Source organism: Myxine glutinosa, chromosome 10 (genome assembly GCF_964187855.1).
Source record: "Myxine glutinosa chromosome 10, kmMyxGlut1.1, whole genome shotgun sequence".
In the NCBI taxonomy this organism is placed as follows: Eukaryota; Metazoa; Chordata; class Myxini; order Myxiniformes; family Myxinidae; genus Myxine; species Myxine glutinosa.
In genome coordinates, this window is record NC_136270.1 from 11460984 (window position 1) to 11487361 (window position 26378).

Genomic DNA, 26378 nt, shown 5'->3' on the forward strand with positions numbered 1-26378 from the left:
ACTTTCCGACAGATGGCCTCACATTATCCTCAAGCACCCTCTGGTACAATGAAGAATTCATAGTGCATTCCATGATGGTGAGCTGCCCAGGCACTGATGCAGCGAAGCTGCCCAGGCCCTGATGCAGCAAAGCTGCCCCAAACCATAATATTTCCACCACCATGCTTTACAGTTGGTATCAGGTTCTTGTGGTCAAATGCTGTCTTTAGTTTTCGCCAAACATGTCTTCTGGTACTGTGGCCAAATAGCTCTACCTCTGACTCATCTATCCAGAGCACATTGTTCCAGAAGTGCTGGTCTTTGGCCATTCATTGGCAAACTCAATTGGTTCATTGGCAAACTTTAGTCTTGCCCTGATGTTCTTTCTGGACAGCAAAGGTTTCCTCCTGGCACACCTCCCATGTAAATCAAATTTGTGCAGCCTCTTTCTAATGGAAGACTCGTGCACTTTGACATCAACAGTGGCAAGAGCTATCTGTGGGTCCCGTGATGACATTCTGGGGTTCTTGGAGACTTCTTTCAGCATCTTGCGGTCTGCTCTCGGGCTGAACTTGCTGGGGCGGCCTGGCCTGAACAAGTTGGCAGTTGTTTGGAATCTTCTCCACTTGTCGATGATCTTCCGGACAGTCGAATGATTGATTTAAAATTGCTTGGAGATCTTTTTAAATCCCTTCCCAGACTCGTCGGCATCTATAACCTTCTTTCTGAAGGCCTCAGAGCGCTCTTTTGATCTCGGCATGGTGATGCCGCACACTTTAACAACAAAGAGCAAACCAAACAAAATGTCTGAGGTTTAAATAAGACAGGTTCCTCCAAGATCCTTCCTAACGATGTTCTCATCATTTGCACCTGAGCTGGTGCACCTGATTCTAATTTTAGGTATTTGAAGTAGTGATAAATGTAGGGGTGTACTTACTTTTTCCACATGCGAAATTTGCATTTATGTTTATTTAGATTATACAATGGACTACAAAATGTAAATGTTTCATGATATTTGTTATATTATATCACCTTTATCTATCAATATTGTTGAAATGAAGATCAAATAGCTGTATGTTGAAATATGTTGAAAAAGTCAAAACTTTACATGGGGTGTACTTACTTTTTCACGTGACTGTATTTATATATATATATATATATAAATGAGAAAGGATAATATTCTCGATGTATTATATTTATTATCATTATTATTACCTCCACCACCAAAGGTGGATGAGGAGGTTATGTGTTCACCCCTGTCTGTCCATCTGTAAACAAAATATCTCAAAAGGTTGTTGATGGATTTGGAAAAAAATTGGCAGAGATGTAGCATATGTGACACCGACGGAATGATTAGATTTTGGTGAAGATCCGGATTCGGATCCGGCTACTAGAATTTTACGTGATTCTTCACCATTGGGAGATGGGGTCAAAACGATACATAGCAGGATATCTCAAAAGGTTGTGGACCTATTTGGACGAAACTTGGTGCACCGGTTGGGTGTTTGACAAGGACGATTCGATTCGGTTTTGGTGAAGATCTGAATATGGATTTGGATATGAGAATTATATAATTTTTAAGTGATTCTTCACCATTGGGAGATTGGGTTCAAAAACGATACATAGCAGGATATCTCAAAAGGTTATGGATGGATTTAGACGAAACTTGTTGCACAGGTTGTGTGTGTGACAAAGAAGAATCGATTCAATTTTTGGTGAAGATCCGGATCCAGCTTGTAGAATTTTAAAAATGATTCTTCACCATTAAGTAATATGGCCATCCAGTTGGAGGTATGCTCTCTACTGAGTGCCATTCTAGTTATTAGAAGCACTTGCTCCTTACGGGAGCCACCAGGGGTTGGTCATTTTATTGGCGCTGAGGAAGCGCCTCTAGCGATTGACTTCCAGCCAGTGTAACGCTAATTCCTGTCACAGGAATTCTGAGATCATATAAGTGGGCGTGGCAGTTCCTGATTGGTTCGTGTTGGGGAACGCCTTCTCGCTGCCGACGTGACGTAAATTCGCGCACGCGCACTGGTGATTGGCGCTGAGGAAGCGCCTCTAGCGAATGACTTCCAGCCAGTGTAACGCTAATTCCTGTCACAGGAATTCTGAGATCATATAAGTGGGCGTGGCAGTTCCTGATTGGTTCGTGTTGGGGAACGCCTTCTCGCTGCCGACGTGACGTAAATTCGCGCACGCGCACTGGTGAAGCTTACTCGATCTTACTCGATCCCATATTACATGTACTTTCATTGCATACAAATTATACTTCCTCCTAGAAATTCCATGCCCGAACCTCAGCGCAATCCAAGAGGATTCACTTGTTATCTTCATGATTATTAACAACATAGCAGGGAACCCACTCTATGGGGCAATGTTACCAAGCTTGCCAAAGGGGCCCGGCAATGTCGCGCGCTGGAGGGTGTGTTACTTATTTATTTATTTATTTGGAATGGCGGTGGTGTACTTTGAAGGTAGCTCTACTTGTTTGTATTTATCATTGGTCTTTCAGTATACTAATCCTCATTACTTCCTCGAGTGCAGGAGAAGCAAAGCCAGCAATAGCCCACCGTGACCTGAACAGTCAAAACATACTAGTTCGCAGTGATGGCTCCTGCGTGCTGGGAGATCTGGGCTTCTCGATGCGCTTGTCTCGACGTGGTTCGAGCAGTGGAGATGACGATGCTCCAGCAATTAGCGAGGTGTGTTTGAGTGTAGGATCTGGGTGGGAGTAACGAGTATGAATGTGCATTTCAGAACGTAAAGATTTCATGATAATTACAATGCACTGGATGGAGTTCCCTTGTATGGGATGCTTGATGTAACACAATCTCTTTAGAACGGCACATTTTGGTAGATGAAACCTTTTGAAAAATAAAATAAAAACTTCAACTCTACTTCACATAAACTCGATGGATATTTTTTTTATTGAAAAAAATCTAAATCTGTTGATCCGTGACAGATAAATTAAGTATTGCTCTCCATTACAACCAGTTTAAGGACTACTACTAGTCAAATAGGAACTGCAAGTCAAAGCCTATGAAGTGAAATGTATTATAATTTATTGATACATTAATTATTTGTTTTTGTTTTTTGTGATGCTGCGGCAGGATGAGTTGCTCATGGACCCTCACCACTAGGGAGTGCCTTAAAAATACGTATTAAACTTTGGGGAAAAGGAGGAGTCATGTGGTGGAGGGGGGGGGGGGAGAGGGGTGGGCAGGGGAGGGAAGGCGTGTTTGGAGGGGAGTCCCAGATTAATCAAAATAAAGACCAATTACTGCACTGTTGTCACAAGAAGGAAGCCGTGTATTAACAATACACAGACATACACACATACAGATGCACACACACACACACACACGGGCACACACATGTACATACACACACACACACACACACACACACACACACACACACATGTACACACACATGTACACACACATGTACACACACATGTACACACACACACACATGTACACACATACACCTACATGAACACACATACACCCACATGTACACACATACACCTACATGTACACACACACACACACCTACATGTACACACATACACACACACATGTACATATACAGTGCATTCAGAAAGTATTCAGACCCCTTCACTTTTTTCACATTTTGCTACGTTGCGCCTTTTGCTGAAATCGTTTGAATTCATTTTTTCCCTCATCAATCTACACTCGATACCCCATAATGACAAAGAGAAAACAGGATTTTAGAAAGTCTTGCAAATTTATTAAAAAGAAAAAACTGAAATATCACATTTACATAAGTATTCATACCCTTTGCTCTGACACTTGAAATTTAGCTCAGGTTCCATCCCATTTCTCTTGATCATCTTTGAGATGTTCCTAGACCTTGATTGAAGTCCACCTGTGGTAAATTCAATTGATTGGACATGATTTGGAAAGGCAGACACCTGTCTATATAAGGTCTCACTGCTGACAATGCATATCAGAGCAAAAACCAAGCCATGAGGTCGAAGGAACTGCCTGCAGAGCTCAGAGACAGGATTGTGTCGAGGCACAGATCTGGGGAAGCTACAAAAAAAATTCTGCTGCATTGAAGGTTCCCAAGAGCACAGTGGCCTCCATAATTCTTAAATGGAAGAAGTTTGGAACAACCAGGGCTCTTCCTCGAGCTGGCCACCCGGCCAAACTGAGCAATCGGGGGAGAAGGGCCTTGGTAAGAGGGGTGACCAAGAAGCCGATGGTCACTCTGGCTGAGCTCAAGAGATCCTGTGTGGAGATGGGAGAAACTTCCAGAAAGACAGCCATCACTGCAACACTCCACCGATCTGGGCTTTATGGCAGAGTGGCCAGATGGAAGCCTCTCCTCACTGAAAGACAATGTGATATTTGTCTTTGTGATATTTCAGTCAATGTTAATGTGATATTTCAGTTTTTTCTTTTTAATAAATTTGCAAAACTTTCTAAAATCCTGTTTTCTCTTTGTCATTATGGGGGTACTGAGTGTAGATTGATGAGGGAAAAAATGAATTTAAACGAATTCAGCATAAGGCTGCAACATAACAAAATGTGAAAAAAGTGAAGGGGTCTGAATACTTTCTGAATGTACTGTATACACGTACAAACACACACACGTACACACGCAAACACAACAAACACACAATTTTTCCTAAGGAGGAATATCCTCCTCCCCATGAATGCCAACCAATGGGGATTCTCCGTGCTCTTAACCTTTTAAATGCTGAACGTCAACCAAAGAAGCAGCACGTGCAGTCGTGGCCAAAAATATTGGCACCCTTGCACTTTTTTCAAATAACTCTCAATTTTCTCCAAAGATAAGTTGATATTAACAAAAGTATTTGGTCTTCACAATTCTTTGTTTCACTGTTAATATTACAGAACCTTTGTTTTTTGTTTTTTTTAATTCAAAACTTAATATATCCCTTTAAATCAGAAAATAAAAAGAAATGGCATTGATAAAATTATTGACTCCCGACACTTAATATTTGGTAGCACGGCCTTTGGGGGAAAAACAAACAAACTGCAATCAAGCGCTTCTTATAGCCATGCATGAGCTTCCTACACCTCTCTACTGGCAGTTTGGCCCACTCTTCTTGTGCAAACTGCTCCAGTTCTCCCAGAGTTGAAGTGTGCCTTCTCCCAACTGCTGTTCTCAGATCTCCCCACAGGTGTTTAATGGGATTTAGATCTGGACTTATTGCTGGCCACTTAAGAACAGTCCAGCGTTTTGTCTTGAACCATTCCGGGGTGCTTTTTGAAGTGTTTGGGGTTATTGTCCTGCTGCAAGACCCATGACCTTCGATGGATACCCAGCTTTCTGACACTGGGTTGAACATTGCGCTCCAAAATGTCGTGGTAATCTCCTGATTTAATGATGCAATGCGCACATTCAAGGCACGCAGTGCGAGAGGCAGCACAGCAACCCCAAAACATCACTGAACCTCCTCCATGTTTGACTGTAGGGAAGGTGTTGTTTTCTTTGAAGGCTTCATTTTGTTTTCTGTAAACATAGAGATGATGTGCTTTACCAAAAAGCTCTAGTTTGGCCTCATCTGTCCACAGGACACAACACAATATGTTGTGTATATAACAATATGTATACAACTCCCAGAAGGGTTTTGGCAAACTTCAGTCAAGCTTTCTTATGTCTCTCTCTCTCAGTCCTGGGTATCCGACCATAGAATCCCCTTTCCTTTCACTGAGTTGGTGACGGATGGTGCGATTTCAAACTGTCGTACCTTGTGTCTGAAGGTCAGCTTGAATCTGTTTGGCAGTTGATCGAGGTGCTTTCTCCACCATTCGAACAATCCTTCGCTGCAATCTTCGATCAAGTTTTCTCTTGCGGCCACGTCCAGGGAGGTTGGCTACAGTGCCATGGGCCTTAAACTTCCTGATAACATTGCATATGGTGGACACAGGAACATCAAGGTCTCTGGAGATGGACTTGTAGCCTTGAGATTGTCCATGCTTGGCTTCAATCTTGTGTCTGACCTTATCACACAATTCTTTGGTTTTCTTTCTTTTCTCCATGCTCCGGTGACATCAAAACACACACTGGCACAAAACAGCAGAATGACTCCTTTTATCTATTCAAACTGGTTCAGTGAGTGATTTTTATATTGCAAGCACCTGCAAATCGCCACAGGTGAGTTCATTTCCAAAGTAAAGGTGAATCACCTGCTTGAAATCTAATTATTTCTAACAACTTCTAAAAGGTGCCAATAATGATGTCCAGGCCATTTTAGGATTTATTTGTGGAATAAGCGAGGATTTAGTAAAATTTTCAGCTTTTTTTTGTTTTGTTCCACTGCAAACTGAAGAAATACACATGTGGATAACAAAATAATTTTTAATTTAAGCAATTTTCTGGAAGAAATGGTGCATTATTTGAAAAAGGTGCAATGGTGCCATTGTTTTTGGCCACGACTGTACAAAGTCTTTGGTATGACTCATCCGGGGTTTGATTCACCGACCTCAGAGTCAGAGCAGACGCTCTAACCATTACATCACCAAGCCTTTACTCCCCCACTTCCCTTATTTGTCCAAGTCTTCCTCTAAATTACATTAACTATGGCCATCTATATACATGTATTCAGAAAAGGGAAAGGGGTTTGGGAGGGAAGAAGAATATAAAAAGATGTGTGTTGGGTAACATTAACCTTTTATCTGTACATAATATGTATATGGCCCTGTAAAAGTACACACCATGTTATGTTTTGTTCGTTAATTACTTGCAAAATCGAAGATTTTTCAAGTATATTGGTCGGTTGCGTTTGTGGTTCTGTCTGTCTGTCTGCCTGTTTGTCTATCTGTTTGTCACCGGCCAACAGGTAACAATTCCAAACCGATCGTCGCGAAACTTCACCAAGTTGTATAGGTCGTCCCAATTGAGAAGCCTATTGATTTTGAGGTAAGGTCAAGGATCATCTGGAGGTCAAATTTCTAAAATCGCCATTTTAAATCCGATTGACTTGAAAATTGAATAGCATTTGTATATTGTCACTAAATTGGGAAATGAAGTAATTTTGAGGTCAAAAGGTCAAAGGTCACCTCAAGGTCAAACTTCTAAAATCATCATTTTTCATCTGAAAAATCGTCACTTTTCATCCTGTTGACCCGAGCTTTGATCAAGATCGTAAATTTGAATCTTCATGAAATGGACAATTTGCTGTATCAATGGCAACTTTTGGGGGGGGGGGGGCGGATTTCGCAAGTATCGTGCTCTGCATGACGTATTCTTGTTTATTTATTCATCTGAATATCTCCTACTTTCTTCACATTTATTGGATTGTTGTGAGTATCTCATTTGAGAATCCTTTTCAACAGAAATTGTAGAGCCGGGTGTTGGCTTAACGGTTAGGGTGCTGCCTGATCCCGAGTTCAAATCCCGGTCGATCGTTGCATTAACACCAGGGGGGTTGATTTAGCCTGTCAACCTTCCGAGTTCGGCAAATTCAGTACCAGCTCACTGGTAATTGGGGCACTGCATCAGCGGCAAACGTGCTTCCAGAAAAATGATGCAACCAGTAGCCACAGGCTGCATACGAAAACAACAACAACAACAACAGAAATGCTGTACATGTGCACAACAGATACATCTTTAAATATATCAATCAAGAGAAACCTCAATTACAAGTAATCATTATATTTCATCTCCGATGATCACTTTTTTTCTTAAGTGAAGGGACGTTCTGATATGATACGATTACATCATTCATTTTCTTGAATGTCACGATTGCTCAGAAGTGCATTTATTATCATCCAAATGGCATCGTCTTTGCTGAACAGTTGAGAAATTTAGCCCCCATCCTTCCCCTGCAGTGGGAGATGGGATTTTGGTGGGTGTGTGTGTGATGTGGTGGACAAGATGGATAGAGAAGGAAAAACTGGAAATTTGGAAGGTGGAGGGGTAGGGTACAAAAAAGTACAAGTGTACAAAAAACATGGCTTTAGATTTGGGATGATCTGAGATGATGGTGAACCGCTGTCTTGAAAGACCTAGAGAGAAGAATGAGATTTAAGAGAATGAGGAATTTGCTTCCAAAGGCAGAAAAAAGAGGAACGGACAAGTGGAGGTGAGCAGTGATTGTGGATTTAGGTAGCTTCACCAGAAGGTGGATGGTGGATCGCATGTGTCCTTCAGAAACGTGGGAGGGGTTGGGGGGGGAGGGGCAAAGCAGGTAAAGATCAGAGGGTGCAATACCAGAAAGGAGGTGGTAGACGACAGAGAAAGTGTTAGGCCCATAGATTCAGCTTCGGCATGGAAGAGTCCAATGCTCTTGAAAGTATTGGCTCCCACGGCGTCAAGCTGAGCAAGAAGATGTGAGGCAAGAGAACCAGCCATGACTGATAGTGAGACCCATGAGTTTGAGTGACTGAACTTCCTCAAGGGGATTGGTAAGAAAGTAGTTGGGGGATTGAGGAGGTTGGCAGATGGTCTTTCCAGAGAGAGAAAGAGAAAGAGAGAATGAATATGAGAATGTGAGATTTGTCAGAATTGAATGCCATATTCCAAGTGTTTGGCCAATTTGTAATTTTATAAAAGTCTGAAGTGAGGAAAGAGGCTGCAGCCGGCCTTCTGAAGGATGAGGGATGTCACGGCAGATGGTGGAGTTTTCAACAAATACATAAAGGATTTTTCAGAGAGTCAGAGAGATCATTAATGAAGATCAGGAATAGGACTGGGCCCAGAACACTCTCTTGGAGTGCTCTAACCTTGACAGTGAGAGGAAATCAAAGCATTCCATTGAGAGCCACACAATCGTTACAAGAGGAGATGATGTCAGTAAGCAATGTGTCGTGTAGGCCTTGGATGCCATTTTTGGTATAAATTTTACAATTTGATTCTAAATAGGAAAATTACAGGAAATTATGTTTGCCTGAAAGTTTGCCTAAAAATGAATGAGATTCGTGCCGGTGTATATTCCTTTTGCCAGAATGTCATGTGATTGTGTTAATCACTCAAGAATAATCGCAAGTGGGCTGAGTTGGGTTTACATGCACCCCCCCCCCCCACAACTTAACTTCCCGGGTATGTCCATGTACCCCCCACCCTAGGGGTTAGGAAAAACCATGTTAACAGAAAAAAAAACTCATTCCCAAGGTGCCTCCCACGCATATTTTGATGTTACCCCCCTGTGTCGGTGATTTCCGAAAATTAGGGGTAGGCGAAATTCAAATGGCCATAACTTTTTACCTAGTCATCCTATGGTTGCATATGACCCCTCAAAATGTTTGTCCTGGGACACTCTTTACAATGATCTGTTATATGCAAAGGAGGTCACTAATGAGGTCACCAGAGGTCAAACTATGACGTAATTTGGGGGGTTGCCCAAAATCCATGACCCTGAAAGTTAAAAATGACCTGAGGTAGGCAAGAAATTGGTAAAGGAATGTTTTATTATGCCTTTTTGATAGTACATATATCAAGACAGTTTATGGAAAAAACAGCTTCGAAAAATTCCAAGTATTGACTGGTTGGCGGTCGTTTGAATTTAGAGGATGGCCCAAATGGCCCAAACAATGCATGAAGACAAACTGCAATGTACCTATTTCTTTCAGGCAGCATGGAGCGCCCTGTGAGGAAGAGAAAGTCTGAAGACCAGAAAGACCATGCAGACTCGGAAGATGTAGGCTCGGCAAAGAAGGGTAAAGCTGAAGATGGTCAGGCACCCAGAGAATCGATAGAAAACGTTTGTATCATTCACATGAAAGACTCCAAGTGCCAAGACTTTATATTTCTCAAGAATTCGAAAGATCCAGATGCCAGGTTAAAAAGACTTTTGCAAATCAGTGAAAAACGGTTATTTCAACCTTTCGAATCCCCGAATCGAATGGAAGATGTCTGCAGGCAGATTCCATCAACCTACTCCATTTACCACGGGTATCACAGGGACTGTTACCAACGCTTCACGTCTAACTTGAACCGGTTAATTCCACAGCCAAACGAATCTCTTGACTTGGGGAAAAGACGGGAGTCACGAAGATCATCTACCGAAAAAGATGATGTCTTATTTCAACCAGACTGTGTCTTCTGTAACAAGGTTTGGAAAAAGGCTATAAAAGTACGTGGCGCTTGGACAACTGAACCAACTACAAAATTTGAACGCGGAGGTGGTGAAGCAGTTATTCGGGAGGCCGAAAAGAAACAAGACTCGAAACTTCTTCTGCGCATATCCGGTTTTGACCTTTTTGCATGCGAGACCATGTACCATCGGAGTTGTCGATGTCAGTACATGCAGAGACCTGAGAAGTGGAGAAGTAGCAATCCTGGACACATTGAGCAACAAGCTTCACTTGAGAAAGCACATGAACAATCATTCAATAGAATATGTGAACTGATAAATGAAAATGTTGTAAAGGAGAAAGATGTGCTCAGGTTGTCCGACTTGAGAAACATATATGTATCTGAACTAGCTAAAACTCCCCATTCAAATCCAAGTTACAGGGGGGAAAATCTGAAAAACAAATTAGAGAAATGTGACCTGTACAAAGACACATTAGGTTTCTGTCCCATCAGTGATGATGGACGTTTCAAATCTTACCTGGTGTATAATCTCAAGTGTGATGTAGGCACTGCTGTCAAAGCAACATACACACTTCGTTCTGTTGATAGGTCCAGAGAAACGGCTCGAAATTTGCGAAACGATATCCTTGACAAATTTGAAGCTACAGAACAAATGGCTTGGCCACCCACTGTTCAGTCCCTTCCAACCCAAGACATATTGCCAAAAACTCGAGAGAACTTTCTGAAGTGTCTTCTTTCAGGGAATGAAGATGTTGAGTCTGTTAGGGTAAACCGACTAGCTAATTCATTGGGGCAAGACGTATGCAGGGCTGTTACCCATGGTCGGTGGAAACTTCCAAAGCATGTTCTGCTTGGAATGACCCTGCACCATCTATTCCGCAGCGCAGAACTCGTAAAATTGATGAACAAACTTGGACATTCAGAAAACTATTCATTCTTGCTAGAAGTTGAAACTGCAATAGCTGTAGCTGTACAGACAACATCTTCATTACTACCTGTGTCAATCATACGCAACCCGTCCTGTCCTTCTACATTCCACTCAGATTTTGACAACTATGATGAATTCATAAATGACATTTCTGGTGCAGGGTCCATTCATAGGTCTCATGGGATCATGTTACAAGAGCTGGTGACTGCACCAGGAGAATCCCCAGGCGGGGTTAAGCCTCCAATACCTTCGATCCAGAGGACGGGACAACGTACATTGACGGAACCAATGGATGTCGAGTTAGATGATTGTTACCTAGGCCGGAGACGAAGCCCTGGCTACGAGGTCGTCGATTCAGATGTAGATGGTGGCAAGGAGGCCTATCAGAACGCAATGGTTAAAAACCTACTTTGGCTCCTTATCCGGCTGCATGCAGGAACAGTTCAGCAGCGTATACCTGGATGGGGTGGGTACATTTCGCTTACTGGGGAGACTCCATGCAACCTGAGTACAGTTGAATATTACCGGGTGATTCCCCACCCTATAACTGATAACAGAGCCGTGAAGGAGTGTCTGCGATACTTGGAAGAGGGAAGCAAGGAGGTTGGCCAGAACTATGTGATAACAGCTTTTGATTTAGGTGTGTGTATGAAAGCCTATCCATTGATCTGGAACAGCCCAACATACTATGAAAACCACATAGTAATGATTGGGACGTTCCATCTGGTCTGCGCTTACCTAAAGATGATTGGCAAGATGATGAAAGGTACAGGATTGTCCGACATTCTACTAGAAGCTGGTCTGTCTTCACCAGGATCGATCAGTGGTGTGATATCTGGTAAGAACTACGGACGGTCTATTCACTGTCACAAGGTGTTGGTGGAGTCGTTGGAACGCCTACTGCTCGTACGTTTCCTTGATGGCCGAGGCGAGAAATTGCCCTTTGACGGAAGTCCACAGGAATCAAAGCATCTGATCATGGAACTGATTCAGTCAGTGGGGAGCAAAACTGAAGCAGCAGTTTTGCAGGATACAGTCCTCAGATCTTACATAGAAGACGACCTCAAGTTTCGTGATGGTGTAAGGCAAGGTGAACTTGGCAAAACTGCTAAGCTATGGATGTCCTACATAGATCGTGTGTGGTTGGCCCTGGCATTACTTGAGGCAATGAAGACAAATGACTTCGTTCTCTATGGTGAATGTCTTGGCTTGATGCCTGATCTTTTCTTTAGTTTCGATGGTCAGAACTACGCTAGGTACTTGACATTCTTTGCTCTTTTCATCGCAAATATCGAGAGGTCTCATCCTGGAGCAACGGACTTGTTGAAACGGGGGGCAATAATTGTAGCTCGATCATTCATACCAGGGAATAGATGTGCAGTCGACAAGACTATTGAAGAGACATTCATGAAAAACGCGAAATCCAGGGGAGGGGGTGGAAGTGGAGCAGGGATATCTGGCATCTCGACTAATTATGGGGCGTACCAGAGATGGGCACTGACTTCAAAAGAAAGGGCTGAGTACTTGCAAGCGACCTACAGCATGGCTGACATGGCACCAGATGCAGAGACGGGGAAGAAACACAAGGATGTACGTCATGCTGAAGTGCAGCGCAGTGAAAAGCAGGTGAAACGGACTGTAGAAGCTGTGACAAGTTTCAATAACCCCTTCGAACTTCCGGATGCAGACAAGTTATACTGCCTTTCTTCTGGTGCACCCGCCAGCTCTGACGTTGAACGGGACATTCTGCATGCAGAATCCGCAGGAGCAGACCGGAAGAAAAACTTTATAGAGGAACGGCTGAAGACACATGAGAATTTCTTCGAGCCGATCAAAAGACTAAAGTTGAAAACAATGGAAGATATGAACAAGGCTGTGCTCGTCAAATCCTCCACAAATAAAACCGTTGAGTATAAGCAGCAGGGAAGCATCGCATTTCAACTGCTAGTTCAGTCCCAAAAGCTTCCTGGAGCAAAACTCGCACTGACCTATCCTGTAACACCAGTGCCATTGAGTCTAGCAGGAGCACATGGATATATGGCAAAGACAGATAAGTCTAAGGGACTTGCCTATCTTGTAAAGGATTTGGACGAGGACTGTTCATCTGCACCTCCTGATATCAAAGACAGTCTGGTTATCGAGGACGGAAGTGCTTGTTTCTATTACATGAGGGAAATACCAAACACTTTTGGGGAAATAGCTCAGAAGGTTTTCAAGTCTCTAACAACAAAGCATGATGTTTTCTTCAGCACAGACATGTACAGGCCAGATTCAGTCAAGTCAGCAGAACGACGGAGGCGGGGTTGTGGAGATAAGCTCATCGTAAGCGGTGAAAAAACAAGAAGACCAAAAGACTGGGGAGTTTTCCTAACCAATGATGAAAACAAAGAACAACTGATAAGAATCCTATTGTCCACTTGGAGTGGTGGTGAATTTACAAGCTCACTAAAGGATCGGAGTGTTACCATTGTTGTAGAAGGGAGGGCATACCGTCTAACATCTGATGGGGAAACCACTTCAGTAGAGGAGCTTGTTGGTCTCAAGTCAACTCAGGAAGAAACAGACTCGCGGATCATTCTGTACTGTCTGTACGCTAAGGAAGTCGGGTACAAATGTGTGCGGGTTCGCAGTCCAGACAGCGATATCTTCTTCATCTTGTTGTTCCATGTTAGTCGATTAGAGGGGATCAGAATACTGTTCGAAACAGGGAAAGGCAATTCGAAACGTTGCTTGGACATGAACAAAATCGCAGAATCCGTTTCACCTGTTTTACGATCAGCATTACTTGGCCTTCATGCTTTCAGTGGCTGCGACAGCACGAGTGCTTTCAAGGGGAAAGGGAAAATCAAAGCGATAAAACTTCTCCAAAAGAGTATCAATTTCCAGGAGGCATTCTGTCGAGTTGGTGAAAGTTGGGAAGTGGAAAATGACGTCCAGCACATGCTGGAGGAATTCACTTGTGCACTGTATGGGAAACCAAACGTCAAAACTGTAAATGAACTGAGGTACCTTCTACTACAGGCTAAGTGTGCCACTGGAGGCACCCTGGATCCCAAGAAGTCGTTCGACATGGGTTCCTTGCCCCCATGCAAAAGCTGTCTGCAACAGCATGCCGAACGTGCGAATTATCAAGTTGCCATATGGAGGCGAGCTCACATCCCAAATCCTGATATGCTGAATCCAATTCATGGACATGGATGGGTAGACGAAAGTGGGACCCTGCAGCCAAAATGGACAGATCATGACATTTTGCCAACCAAACTGGTGGATATCCTTGAACAGAAACTGGAGAGTGAGAACAGTGATGATGAGGAGGAGGATGGAGATGATAACAATGACCAAGGCGATGAAATGTCATCTTCAAGTGAAGAGAGCGGAAGTGAGAGCGACGATGATTAAGTTCCGTCATTAAACTGAAGTGAAGTTGGTTGAACCACAATCAATGTCACATCTTACAGGTTAGCTTTTATTTGGGGCATATAATTCACTCGGGGAATGGTGTAACTTGGATCTGAATGGTGACATAATTTCTTAAATAACTGTAATAATTTTTTTGGTTGGTTTTGTGATTATTGCGAACTGGCCAATGACTTTCCTTGAAAGAAAATTATGCACCCAGTTGACCTTTGACCTTGATAATCTGACCTTGAATGTCAGATTATAGCCAGTTTTGGAATATTATGTTATGATACCACCTTTGAACCCATTTAGCAAATCTTTGTCATCAAAACCAAGTATTGATGCTTTGGAGGTTGAAAGAACAAATTTTGGTCATTTTTCGAATTCGTCCTCTAAATTCAAACGACCGCCAACCAGTCAATACTTGGAATTTTTCGAAGCTGTTTTTTCCATAAACTGTCTTGATATATGTAGTATCAAAAAGGCATAATAAAACATTCCTTTACCAATTTCTTGCCTACCTCAGGTCATTTTTAACTTTCAAGGTCATGGATTTTGGGCAACCCCAAATTATGTCATAGTTTGACCTCTGGTGACCTCATTAGTGACCTCATTTGCATATAACACATATTGTAAAGAGTGTCCCAGGACAAACATTTTGAGGGGTCATATGCAACCATAGGATGACTAGGTAAAAAGTTATGGCCATTTGAATTTCGCCTACCCCTAATTTTCGGAAATCACCGACACAGGGGGGTAACATCAAAATATGCGTGGGAGGTACCTTGGGAATGAGTTTTTTTTCTGTTAACATGGTTTTTCCTAACCCCTAGTGTGGGGGGTACATGGTCATACCCGGGAAGTTAGGTTGTGGGGGGGGGGGGGGTGTGCGCATGTAAACCCTACTCAGCCCACGGACTATTTCTTTGAGGAGCTCCCTCAGGGTGTGGCTGGCTTAAAGCTGCGTTTGGAAGGCTTTTTCTTGTGCTCAGAAGGTCACCTTGCTGCTTCTTTTTTTTTTCTTTTTTTTTTTTTGTATACAAGATCGAGGCTCGTGTAAGAGCTAACATTAATGACAAAAAAAACAAACGGACACATAAGACGAAATAAAGGGAGCGGGAGACAAGATGGGGAGAGAGGGGGAAGCACACAAGTACAACATTTGAGAGCAGGGACATTGGGAGATCTGTGGGAGGGAGAGGGCTTGGGGGGAGGAGGCATGGGAAGGGGGGTGCCAATTAATTTGCCATTCAATGCTATAAACTTCAAAATCCTCCAAGAACACTGCTAAAGTCAAGACTTGCAACCTCAAATTTTCACCACAATACTTGCATCACCCATCACCTTCATTCATACTGCCTACATCGTACATATCAGGTCAGCAGTACTTGAGCCCATCGCCCCACGTCACTTATGGTGCTCCTGACTGTTACTACTAAAAAATGAAAAATGTATTTTGGTAAGAACTCTTTTTTATGTTGTAACGATGAATGTTTGTATAACAAAATATAATTTGCTTTAGTTCGAGTTTTAATATCTATCCTTTATTTGAAAAAATATTTTTTGTTCCACGCGGCCTTATAAAAACATGATAACCCAGTGATGCTCTTGTGTATCAGGCGAGGGGTGAAATAAGAGAGCTGGACTTCATTAAATCGTGACCATATATGTTTGTTCAATTATCTGCTTGCTTTGCTAACCATGTGCGACAATCACAGGTTGGTGGTTTCACAAATGTATGTTCATCGAGGAAATCAGGAAAATATAAGCATCACAATAAAAAATACAGACCTGTGCTTTTTGATCCCTGGTTCTTGAATTATTGACCATATGTTGCAAAAAGGGAATCAAAATATTGAACATTTTTGCTGTAGATTTTAATATGTTATTTATCAAATCTCAACCTATGCCGTGCATTTATAAATGAACATAACAAATATAGCAACATAATGAGGGCATCAATGAGTGTAGAAGATATTTCCAGGTAGTTATGGGGTTGAAAGACATGTTGGTTTGCAGAATTTTTCAAGCTTTGTTGAGATGTGAAGCTGGGTGTAATATCGTCCCAAAGGTGTGAAACAAGGGGAAAATGGGGGGTGAGGGAAAGCGGATGAGGGTTAGAAGAGGAAGGGATGTGGCAGTCAGGAGCATAAGATGGATGAAGACAATTAAGCAGGGCATGTGTGAGACAAGAAGTCAGATGAAAAACGAGTGTAAGGCTGTCACTATATCCTGTGATGGTGTAAACCGAAACCCTGACATTCAGGTTGCTGATGTGAAATTTCCCATTACACCTTCGACCCCATCTAATATCTTGGTAGGAAAGTATACACTTTTGCAGGATTACTCGAGTAAAACCAAAGGAGATTCCAAACGTTTGCAGAGTGCTGATAATATGGCTTGTATTTCAGGTTGGAACCATTCGTTACATGGCACCTGAGGTGCTTGAAGGGGCCGTAAACCTTTGTGACTGCGAGTCGGCCCTCAAGCAAGTAGATGTGTATGCATTGGGCCTCGTTTACTGGGAAATCTTCAGCCGCTGCTCTGACCTGTTTGCAGGCAAGAATATGTCCGTCACGGTGGGTGAATATAAGGGAGAACAGTTGGCGATTAAAGCAGTATAATGCCAACAAAAGTTACAGAATATAAATATTATTTTCAAACACTAATTTTCATTATCATTTGCAACGCAAGTTGAACATACATTTTTTGGAAGAACAAAATATCACTGGTCATGATGTGATTAACCTTGCCCTTGTGTTCCATCCTTGCACATTTCTGGGATTTGTTTCTCTTCTTCACCATCCCTTCTGCACCTTTTGCATAAATTCCTGTCTTCTTCAACACTAGACAAAGCCATTAACCTCCGACACGGGCATTATTGATGCAAACAACCTGTCATGCGCTCAACAAATGTGCACTGCAATTCAGAGCTGTGCGTTTATCGTGATAATTAGAATGTACAGGGTGGCCAAACAAAATGGGCCCGGGAAAAGACGACTTCAATATTATACAAACTTAACAAATTTACAGATCATAACTTGCTCAATATATAGTCAATATATCACTGAAAATTTCAGTTGTTTTGAAAAAAAATTGACTTGGTGTGATGGGCCCAGGAAAAGGTGTCGATTTTGTTTTCACACCACACCAAGTCAATTTTTTAAATGTCAATCACGCCGTCAATTTTTTTGTGTCATGGTGGCATCCCCAATAGGCAACCCCAATGCAACAGAACAAAAGGGGTTCTTCTTCCCCATGATCTATCATGCTTCTTTTCCTTCAGAAAGAATATTTTGTTATTTTCCACTGTTCCGTTGTTTGGTTGCATCCTCATTGAAAGTGTTAAAAAATTGAATGTCTTTAAAAACTTATGAAAACTGAAAGAGTTTAGGGAGGAGGGCTTCATTTTTTCCATGGGTACGTGGAAATTTCGGCGCAGAGGGAGAGAAAGGGTGTCTGAGAGTTAAGCACAGATACCTGACATCGCAGGTATCTGTGCATGTGAACATGCGGATGGCTGTATATTATTTTCAGAAAGTAATGCGCAATCTCCACTGATCTTGAGGGTGGGTACGCTGCTCGTTTGAACAAAAATTGCATATTGGGTCACGGAATTGGTTCACCAATCAATTTAGATGCATATCCTGGCTTCAAATCAACTTCCTCAAACTTAACTATGATAAATCTAAAATAATCATCATTGGCCCAAAAATGCTCACCAAATCCACCCATAACTTTGCCCTCAACATCGACGGTTTCCCAGTATCCACCTCCCCTCACATCCGGAATCTTGGCATCATCTTTGACCAAACCCTTCCTTCGACAAATACACTAAACAGATCACAAAGACAGCCTTCTTTCACCTGAAAAACATCGCCCGTCTCCGTCCATCCCTCTCCTCCACGGCTGCAGAAACCCTCATCCACGCCTTCATCACCTCCCGTCTGGACTACTGCAACAGCCTCCTCTATGGTTCACCCTCAATAATCACCAATAAACTCCAATACATTCAGAACTCCGCTGCCCGTCTACTCACCCATTCCCGGACCCATGACCACATCACCCCCGTCCTTTATAAGCTTCACTGGCTCCCCATCCCCCAGAGAATCCAGTACAAAATCCTCCTCTTGACCTACAAAGCCCTCCATAACCTGGCCCCATCCTACCTGACTGACCTCCTCTCCAGACACACTCCCACCCGCAAGCTCCGCTCTGCTGGTACCAACCTCCTGACCCCCCCCCCCCCCATCCGGACCAAATTAAGATCCTGGGGGGACAGAGCCTTCTCCATCGCTGCTCCCACCCTCTGGAACTCACTACCTCACACCATCAGAGACTCCTCCTCACTCACCACATTCAAAACATCACTCAAGACCCACCTGTTCAACACTGCATTCAACATTTAACCCACAGCATTTAACCCCTGACTATCTCTTCTCCTTCTCCTTCCTTTTGCTTTGATTATTTACCTATTGATTTTTGTCTTTTTGCACTTGTTTTTTGTACTCTGTCAAAGCGCCTTTGGGCTTCTTGAAAAGCACTATATAAAATAAATGTATTATTATTATTATTATTATATTGTGTCTGAGATCAAAAGCTCCAAGGTCAAAGTCACATTAAATCATCAATTTCCATCGTATTAACTTTTTCCAATTTCCATCGAACAGGATTTGCATATTGGGTGACAGACCGGGTTCACCAAAACTAGAACAATCTATCTAGCTTTTTGACATATCAATCGTTTCCATGACAATGTTTTTAACCCATAATAATCAAATGGATATTTTTGGTAAATTTATTATTAGTTGTTTAACAATGACGAATTGTTTAGATTTTGGTGAGGATCTGGATCCTGTTCCGGAAACTGGAATTTTTTAGTGATTTTTCACAATTGAGAGATGAGGCCAAAAACGATATATAACATGATATTTCAAAACGTTATGGACGAGTTATGACTAAACTTGGTGGATGGGCTCGTTCGTTGACAAGAACAAGTCAATTGATTTTGGTTCAGGTCCGAATCCAGATCCGGCCTATCAGTGGGATACAATACATAAACTGTTCAGCCTGGCGGAGGCATGCGCTCTACTGAGTGCCGTTCTAGTTTATGTTGCATCACAGCCATGACAATTCTGAAAGAGACATGTATATATAAATAATTGTTAGATGAGTTCATCTTCAATGCACTTTCACACACTTACATACAAATACATACACTCACATCCGGGGTCTGCCTAGCAGGCACGTAAGACATCGGCCATTATAAAGCTCGCAGTGTTAGTGTGAGAAATCTCTGAGGATATCCCGGAGATTCAATAGCTCAGTGGGCTGTCACCGCGTAAGTGATGAGGTTCCTGGGTTCCAGTCCCGGGTTGAGTCAGAAATTTTTCACACTAGCACTTTCCAATTTCCCACGCAGGAATTTACTTCCTGTTTCTTAAATTCTAGTTTTCTAGTTAAACTTGTTTAACTAGAACTAGTTCTAGTTAAACTAGAACTAGTTTCTAGTACTGTTTCTTAAATTCTAGTTTTTGCCATCTTGTTAGGGATATTTTCCTACAGTAGTATGTAATAGATGAACCAAGAAATTCAATGTCCATCAACTTGTCAGAAGAGAGTCACAAATTTAATTCCCGAGGAGGATAACACTTTCTGTCTCCAAGAAATACACAGCAAGAAACAATAACCTTTATCAATCCATAGAAGAGCATATTACAATTCACAAATTACATTGCAAGATTCACAGAAGGTCCCAAGTGAAACCCTGGTACAGTAGAGATGCACAAAGGAAACATCATAAGGATACAGTAACATGCACAGTATATAGTCAACATCACAGAAAGTCCCAAGTTATCCTAAGTACAGCAAACCAACATCTTACAGACCCAGTGCTAATCCTTGTGTTTTATACTTCTCCCACCCCCCCCCCCCCCCCCCTTCCCATGCCTCCTCCCCCCAAGCCCTCTCCCTCCCACACATCTCCCTGCTCTTAAATGTTGTGTGCTCTCAAGTGTTTGTGTGCTTCCCCTTCTCTTGTCTTCCGCTCCCTCTTTTTATATAGTTTGTTTGTCTGGTTGATTTGTTTGTGAAGTAAATGTCAGCTCTTTCACGAGCCTCGATTCAGTATAATATATATATATATATATATATATATATATATATATATCATTGTGCGGTCAGGCTTAACTGCAGGAAGTTGACAGGTAAAAAAAAAAGGTGAAGGTGCAGGTTTTGGTTGATACTTAAAAAACTGTATGAGCTAACAATGATGGGATGGTGTTTTGGCTTTCAAACCCACAATGCTTCTTGGACGAAGTTCTCCACAATTATTTAATAATACCCTCCACACAGCTTAGAAACTGAATTGACTGTCAATACTTTATCTAAAGATTTTAGCATCCTTGGTTGCAGTACATCGCCACTTATCAATTTTGTATTTTGATTTTTCCTTGCGTTGTTTTTAAGTCAAATATAAATTACTTTTTGGTCATTTCTTTGTTGTAGCTGAAGGAGTGCCAACCTTCCAGCTGGCATATCAGGCGGAAACTGGCAGCCACCCAAGTATTGAAGACATGCAGGTCGTTGTGGTGCGAGAAAAGTGCCGGCCACAGTTCCCAAAGGCTTGGAAAGAGAACAGTTTGGTGTGAATTTAACTTTTCCTGAGCTATTTGCTTTATGTATGTGTGTATATATATATATATATATATATATATATATATATATATATATATATATATATATATATATATATATATATATATATATATATATATACATATATATATATATATATATATATATAGTGTAGCAGCAAAGCAAACCTGTTGTGCATTTTGTGATACAAGCACCAAATTTGGCACAAATGTACATTAATATGTTGCGAACATTTTCAGATATTGGGCCACTTGAAATTCCGTAATTTTTTTTTTCAAATTTCGTAATTTCAAATTTTTCGGGTGACACCGTCACAATTTCGGTCTTCGAGGCCGGCCGATATAGTGGGGCGGCTTAGCCCAAATATTCAAAAGAATTGTGCATTTTGTGATACAAGCACCAAATTTGGCACAAATGTACATTAATATGTTGCGAACATTGTGTGGTCAGCAATGAAGACGAGAGTCTGAATTACATGTATGCAAAAGACCTTGTGAACCAGTGAAGCAAATACACGGGTAAGCATGAATTAAATCTAGGGCATGATATAATTTCCATGATGTTTACCTCTACACTCAATGGTGGAAGGAGGTAATGTTTTGATCCCAGCTTGTCTGTATGTCTGTTTGTCTGTTAGTCCACAAAATTCCAGACAAAGCTTGTAATAGTGGTAGTTGTAGTGGTAGTGGTGATAACAGAAATTGTTATATAGAACTGAACTTATATTATTATTATATGCAGAAAATAACTTCATTTCTATATGCCCTGCAGTGGACAGGTTAATTGGTTTATGCACTGAAGGGGTCACCCTGGTGTGCACTGCTGTGTTTTGCCTCACTGAGTTGTTCAGGTATGATGTACTCAGCACAAGCTTCCGGTCGGCCCGGAGGTGGGGGTGCGGGGCCTGTCACGGAACGTCAAAACAAACGGCCTGCCGGGGCCGCCCAAAAGTCGGGCGTGAGGGGCGCGTCCACTAATGGAACGCCTCTCGCTTCCCAGATCGAGGGCCACGTGGTCAGGAGAACCTCGTCCCTTCCGGTCACACTTTGCCTATCGGCCGGCCTCGAAGACCGAAATTGTGACGGTGTCACCCGAAAAATTTGAAATTACGAAATTTGAAAAAATTTGAAAAAAAGAATTACGGAATTTCAAGTGGCCCAATATCTGAAAATGTTCGCAACATGTTAATGTACATTTGTGCCAAATTTGGTGCTTGTTTCACAAAATGCACAATTCTTTTGAATATTTGGGCTAAGCCGCCCCACTAATATATATATATATATATATATATATATATATATATATATATATATATATATATTGTTTTGTTTTTTAATAATTTTTTTAATTTCGATTTCTAAGGGTTTACTTTAAGTAGTTAATGGATATCTATAAATGTTCCATTTTTGTTCCATGCAGTTTTGACATAACTAGGTTTTGTAAAAATTGAAAGAACCAGTGTTCTAGAAAGCTCCACCATGTTATGCCTTGCCTCTGTCAGTTGGTTCGCTGTCTGAAAGAGACGATGGAGGACTGCTGGGACCAAGATCCGGATGCACGGCTTACATCACTGTGTGCAGAAGAACGCATGGCTGAGCTCATGGCAATCTGGGAGCGCAGCAGTGGAGTGGGCCTGTTAGGAGACCCAAGTAACATGTGTACCACTGTACACAATGAAAGGTAAGTGGTAACACTATCCATAACAGCATCGATATTGTGGCTTTGTTATTAAATAGATTAAGTTTTCTTCTCATAAAAATGTGTCAAACAGAGTTTGCTTGCTTGATGCAAAGTTGACCCCTCGATTCAGCAAGGTTGGGTGGAGTAGGAGCAATTTTCAGGCAAATGCACATGCGCATTACAAGTTCACCCTCTCTCCTCAGCAATATGATGTAGACTTGTAGAGGATTGCTCATTTTTTTTGTACCCATATTATAGGCACATAGGTTTACTGACTGACCAAGGGTCACATACGCTTGCTTATTAGTCCTCTACCGGTGTACACCGGAGGGGACTATAGGTTTGCACTCCGTCCCTCCCTCTGTCAGTCTGTCCGTCTGTCAGTCCGTCACGCAAAGAACAGTTCTCCGGACTTTTTTTTCTAAACTCTTCATGCTAATGATTTCAAACTTGGTACATGGCTTCCTCATGATAAGTTACAGATCAAGTTCGAACTTCACGACGTTTCGATCATTTTTGATAAAGTTATGGCACTTTGAACTTTGGTAATTTCCCCAACAGTTTTCCGGACGACAGACTGCCGGTAGGGGACATGTATTGCAGCGCAATACTCAGAATGCTTGTTTATATTGCCGCATATACAATGTTAATGGAAGTTTCCACTTCATACCCCTATTGCCACATGTGCCTCCAATTTCTGGGAGTGCAGATCATTCATTCACTGCAATGGGCATGGTGAATGTAGATGTATATTGGATTTGAAAATAGGCTGGACAATTTAGCTCTGGTGACAGAAGTGGGATATGGAATTTTGTTCTAACAATTTACATGTTCTACAACTTTGTCTTCGCAACATTCTACGAATAGTGTTAGGCATGCATACCTTTTAGATGATAATTTATTTTTCTTTACTTCCAGGAACATTATCCCAAACTGGCGATTTGCAGTTCGAGATGCTGGAAGTGGCTCAGGAAAAGCAGAACCAGGCACAGGAATTAATGGCAACAGACAACATTGTTTTGCCGCACACGGATCATCCAGAAATACTGATACGCAATCAGTTCCTGAGAAGAATCTTCATTATTTGCACTCTAGGCATAATGATATTCCATCTTCAGTACAATGCGTTACTGAAAATAAAGGGAATAGTGGAACGTCAGAGTTAGAAAGCAATCCCAGTCCTAATTCCCTGCAGTTAGTAGCTGATGACATACAAGCCATGAAACTAGACCCATTAGAAGTTGGGAAAAATCTAAAAGAGAGTTCAGATGAAAGTCTTACAAAGACTGCTTCATCAAAGCAATTTGCAGCAGTTTCTGATGCTTGCCATACTGATGAGCCAATGGTCCCAAGCAGGATGCAGCAGCCTGTAAGCAGTGCAGCACTTGCAACCAGTATTGTGCAATCAAGTTTGCAGCAAGGACTACTGCACAAGCAGCTCAATCTGCCCCTAACACATTCAAGAGAGAAATCCTCCAGCAGTCTAATTGACAAAAAATCAAACTTGATGCCAAAGGAAAAAAGCATTGATCGGATACCAATCAGTGCACCATCAACTGTAGTAGAAATGAATGGCACCATATATGGTAAGAGTAAAAGATCACAAGAGGACCCACCAACCCAGAAGGGGGTTTTAGAGAGGGGGGACCATCAAGGATCAACCAGCTCTCCTGATGGTGTCCTAGGCAACAGCCCTGATGAAAATGCACCATTAATTAACAGTGAAATGCCAAAAATAAGTTCCACACCACTAATTAACAACCGCCCACTCAGCAAGGCCAGTATTGCAAAGCTTGTGTGGAATGTAAACAATTGCAACAACAATCACGAGGAGCAAGAAAATTCGGATGGAGTCTGGGACAAGAATCATAACAATGCAGTTGGAACCAACTTCCGCCACGACAATGGCTGCCGAGGTCGAGAACGAAGACCCAGAAGGCCTATATCTCTGGACCTGACCAAGGCATTGTCAACTGACAAATCACGAGATTGTGGTATGGATAATCTCATTGATAAAATGTTAAGCTCTTTTCTTGTTTTGATTACATTTTTTGAATTTGCAAACATGGCACAAAATTGTTTTTGTATGACTTGTTGTTGAGGTACCACACTAATTTGTGTCTCCACAGCTAATACAAGTATGGAAACACCTGAAACGGAATGCCCATCTGGTGAAAGGATTCGAAAGAGGGTGAAGACCCCATACGCATTGACTTCTGCACATCCATCTGTCTGGGTCAGGCTGCCTGAGAAAACAAATCGGATGGATAATCGTAGCCGGAGTAGAGCAGACTCTTTTCCTACTGGACATATATTTTACACCATGGGACTAACAGAAGATACTGTGTGAAGATTGTACACCAGATCTGGACAAACCATACCATTGACTACGGTGGTTGTGTCTCCATGGCTTACTTGGAAGTACTGCAAAGGATTTTGTTCTGTGCAATGAATGTAAGATATTATTGATTATCTAGTTCAAAATAGCAGTCGAAATATCCAAAGAACAAGTATCTTACCAGGTAGCAACATCTTCAGTTTAATCCATAAAATAACAATGAGAGTACAGACTTGATAATGATCAACTTCACCATGAAAGACTTGACCAACACATATCTGAGTTTAAAGACAAAAACATCAAAGCTGCAAATAAATAAAATTGTCTTTATCACATGATGTAGGTATGGATATAAATACTGTTCCTACTTCTGAATTTTAATACTCAATTCTGAAGCCATGTGGTTCTTAAGTGTCAAATCTGAATGAACATTTCAAAACTATGAAGTGATGCTGTAGCCATTCTTGAGAATCCCCAAAACTATATATATATATATATATATATATATATATATATATATATATATATATATATATATATATATATATATATATATATATATATATATATATATATATATATATAGATATATAGATATATATATATATATATATATATATATATATATATATATATATATATATATATAGATATATATCTACATATATATATATATAGATATATATCTACATATATATATATATAGATATATATCTACATATATAGATATATATATATATATATCTATATCTATATATAGATATATATATCTATATCTATATATATATATATATATATATATATCTATATATATATATATATATATATATATATATATATAGATATATATATATATATATAGATATATATATAGATATATATATATACACACGATATAAAATTTTAGATGATCCTCTATATAATGATCAACATTTATCAGAGCTCTTTTAAAATAGGTTCTATTTCTGAAAAGTGGTTGTTGAAATAAAGTTTCAATTCGAAGTAGATTAGCCCAGTGGTATTTATGAAATCCACCAGATTAAAGTACTTTGCTGTTTAGGCTTTTTAAGTGGCCAACTGCTTCGTTTTGCTTGAACGTCTTGCAGAAATTAGTCTGATAAATATGTTTCGTACAATAGGAAAAAATTATAGTCTAGAGGGATTTAAAACACCTAAATATTTAGAACGGCACTCAGTAGAGCACATGTATCTCTGCCAGGCTGAACTGTTTACGTTTTGTATCCCACCGATAGGCTGGATATGGATTCGGACCTGAACCAAAATCTAATCGGCTTGTTCTTGTCGCCTACCCAAGTCATCCACCAAATAACTGGTTGAGATATCATGATATATATAGTT

The 26378-nt window shown here is 41.2% G+C and overlaps 1 protein-coding gene across 2 annotated transcripts in view; it reads left to right on the forward strand.

Annotated features, from left to right (window-relative positions):
- Positions 1–25404, forward strand: part of LOC137412503 (bone morphogenetic protein receptor type-2-like) — a 191851-nt gene extending 166447 nt beyond the window's left edge. The window contains exons 8-13 of one of the 2 annotated variants that reach the window (XM_078785327.1): positions 2527–2684; positions 16756–16903; positions 20852–20988; positions 22503–22681; positions 23600–24675; positions 24811–25305. In XM_078785327.1, the coding sequence (XP_078641453.1) occupies positions 2527–2684; positions 16756–16903; positions 20852–20988; positions 22503–22681; positions 23600–24675; positions 24811–25031 (1919 nt within the window). In that variant the 3' untranslated portion in view covers positions 25032–25305. Of the gene's footprint in view, positions 1–2526; positions 2685–16755; positions 16904–20851; positions 20989–22502; positions 22682–23599; positions 24676–24810 lie in introns of both variants that reach the window. The other variant, XM_078785328.1, reaches the window with a different exon arrangement.
- Positions 25405–26378: the final 974 nt, after the last annotated feature.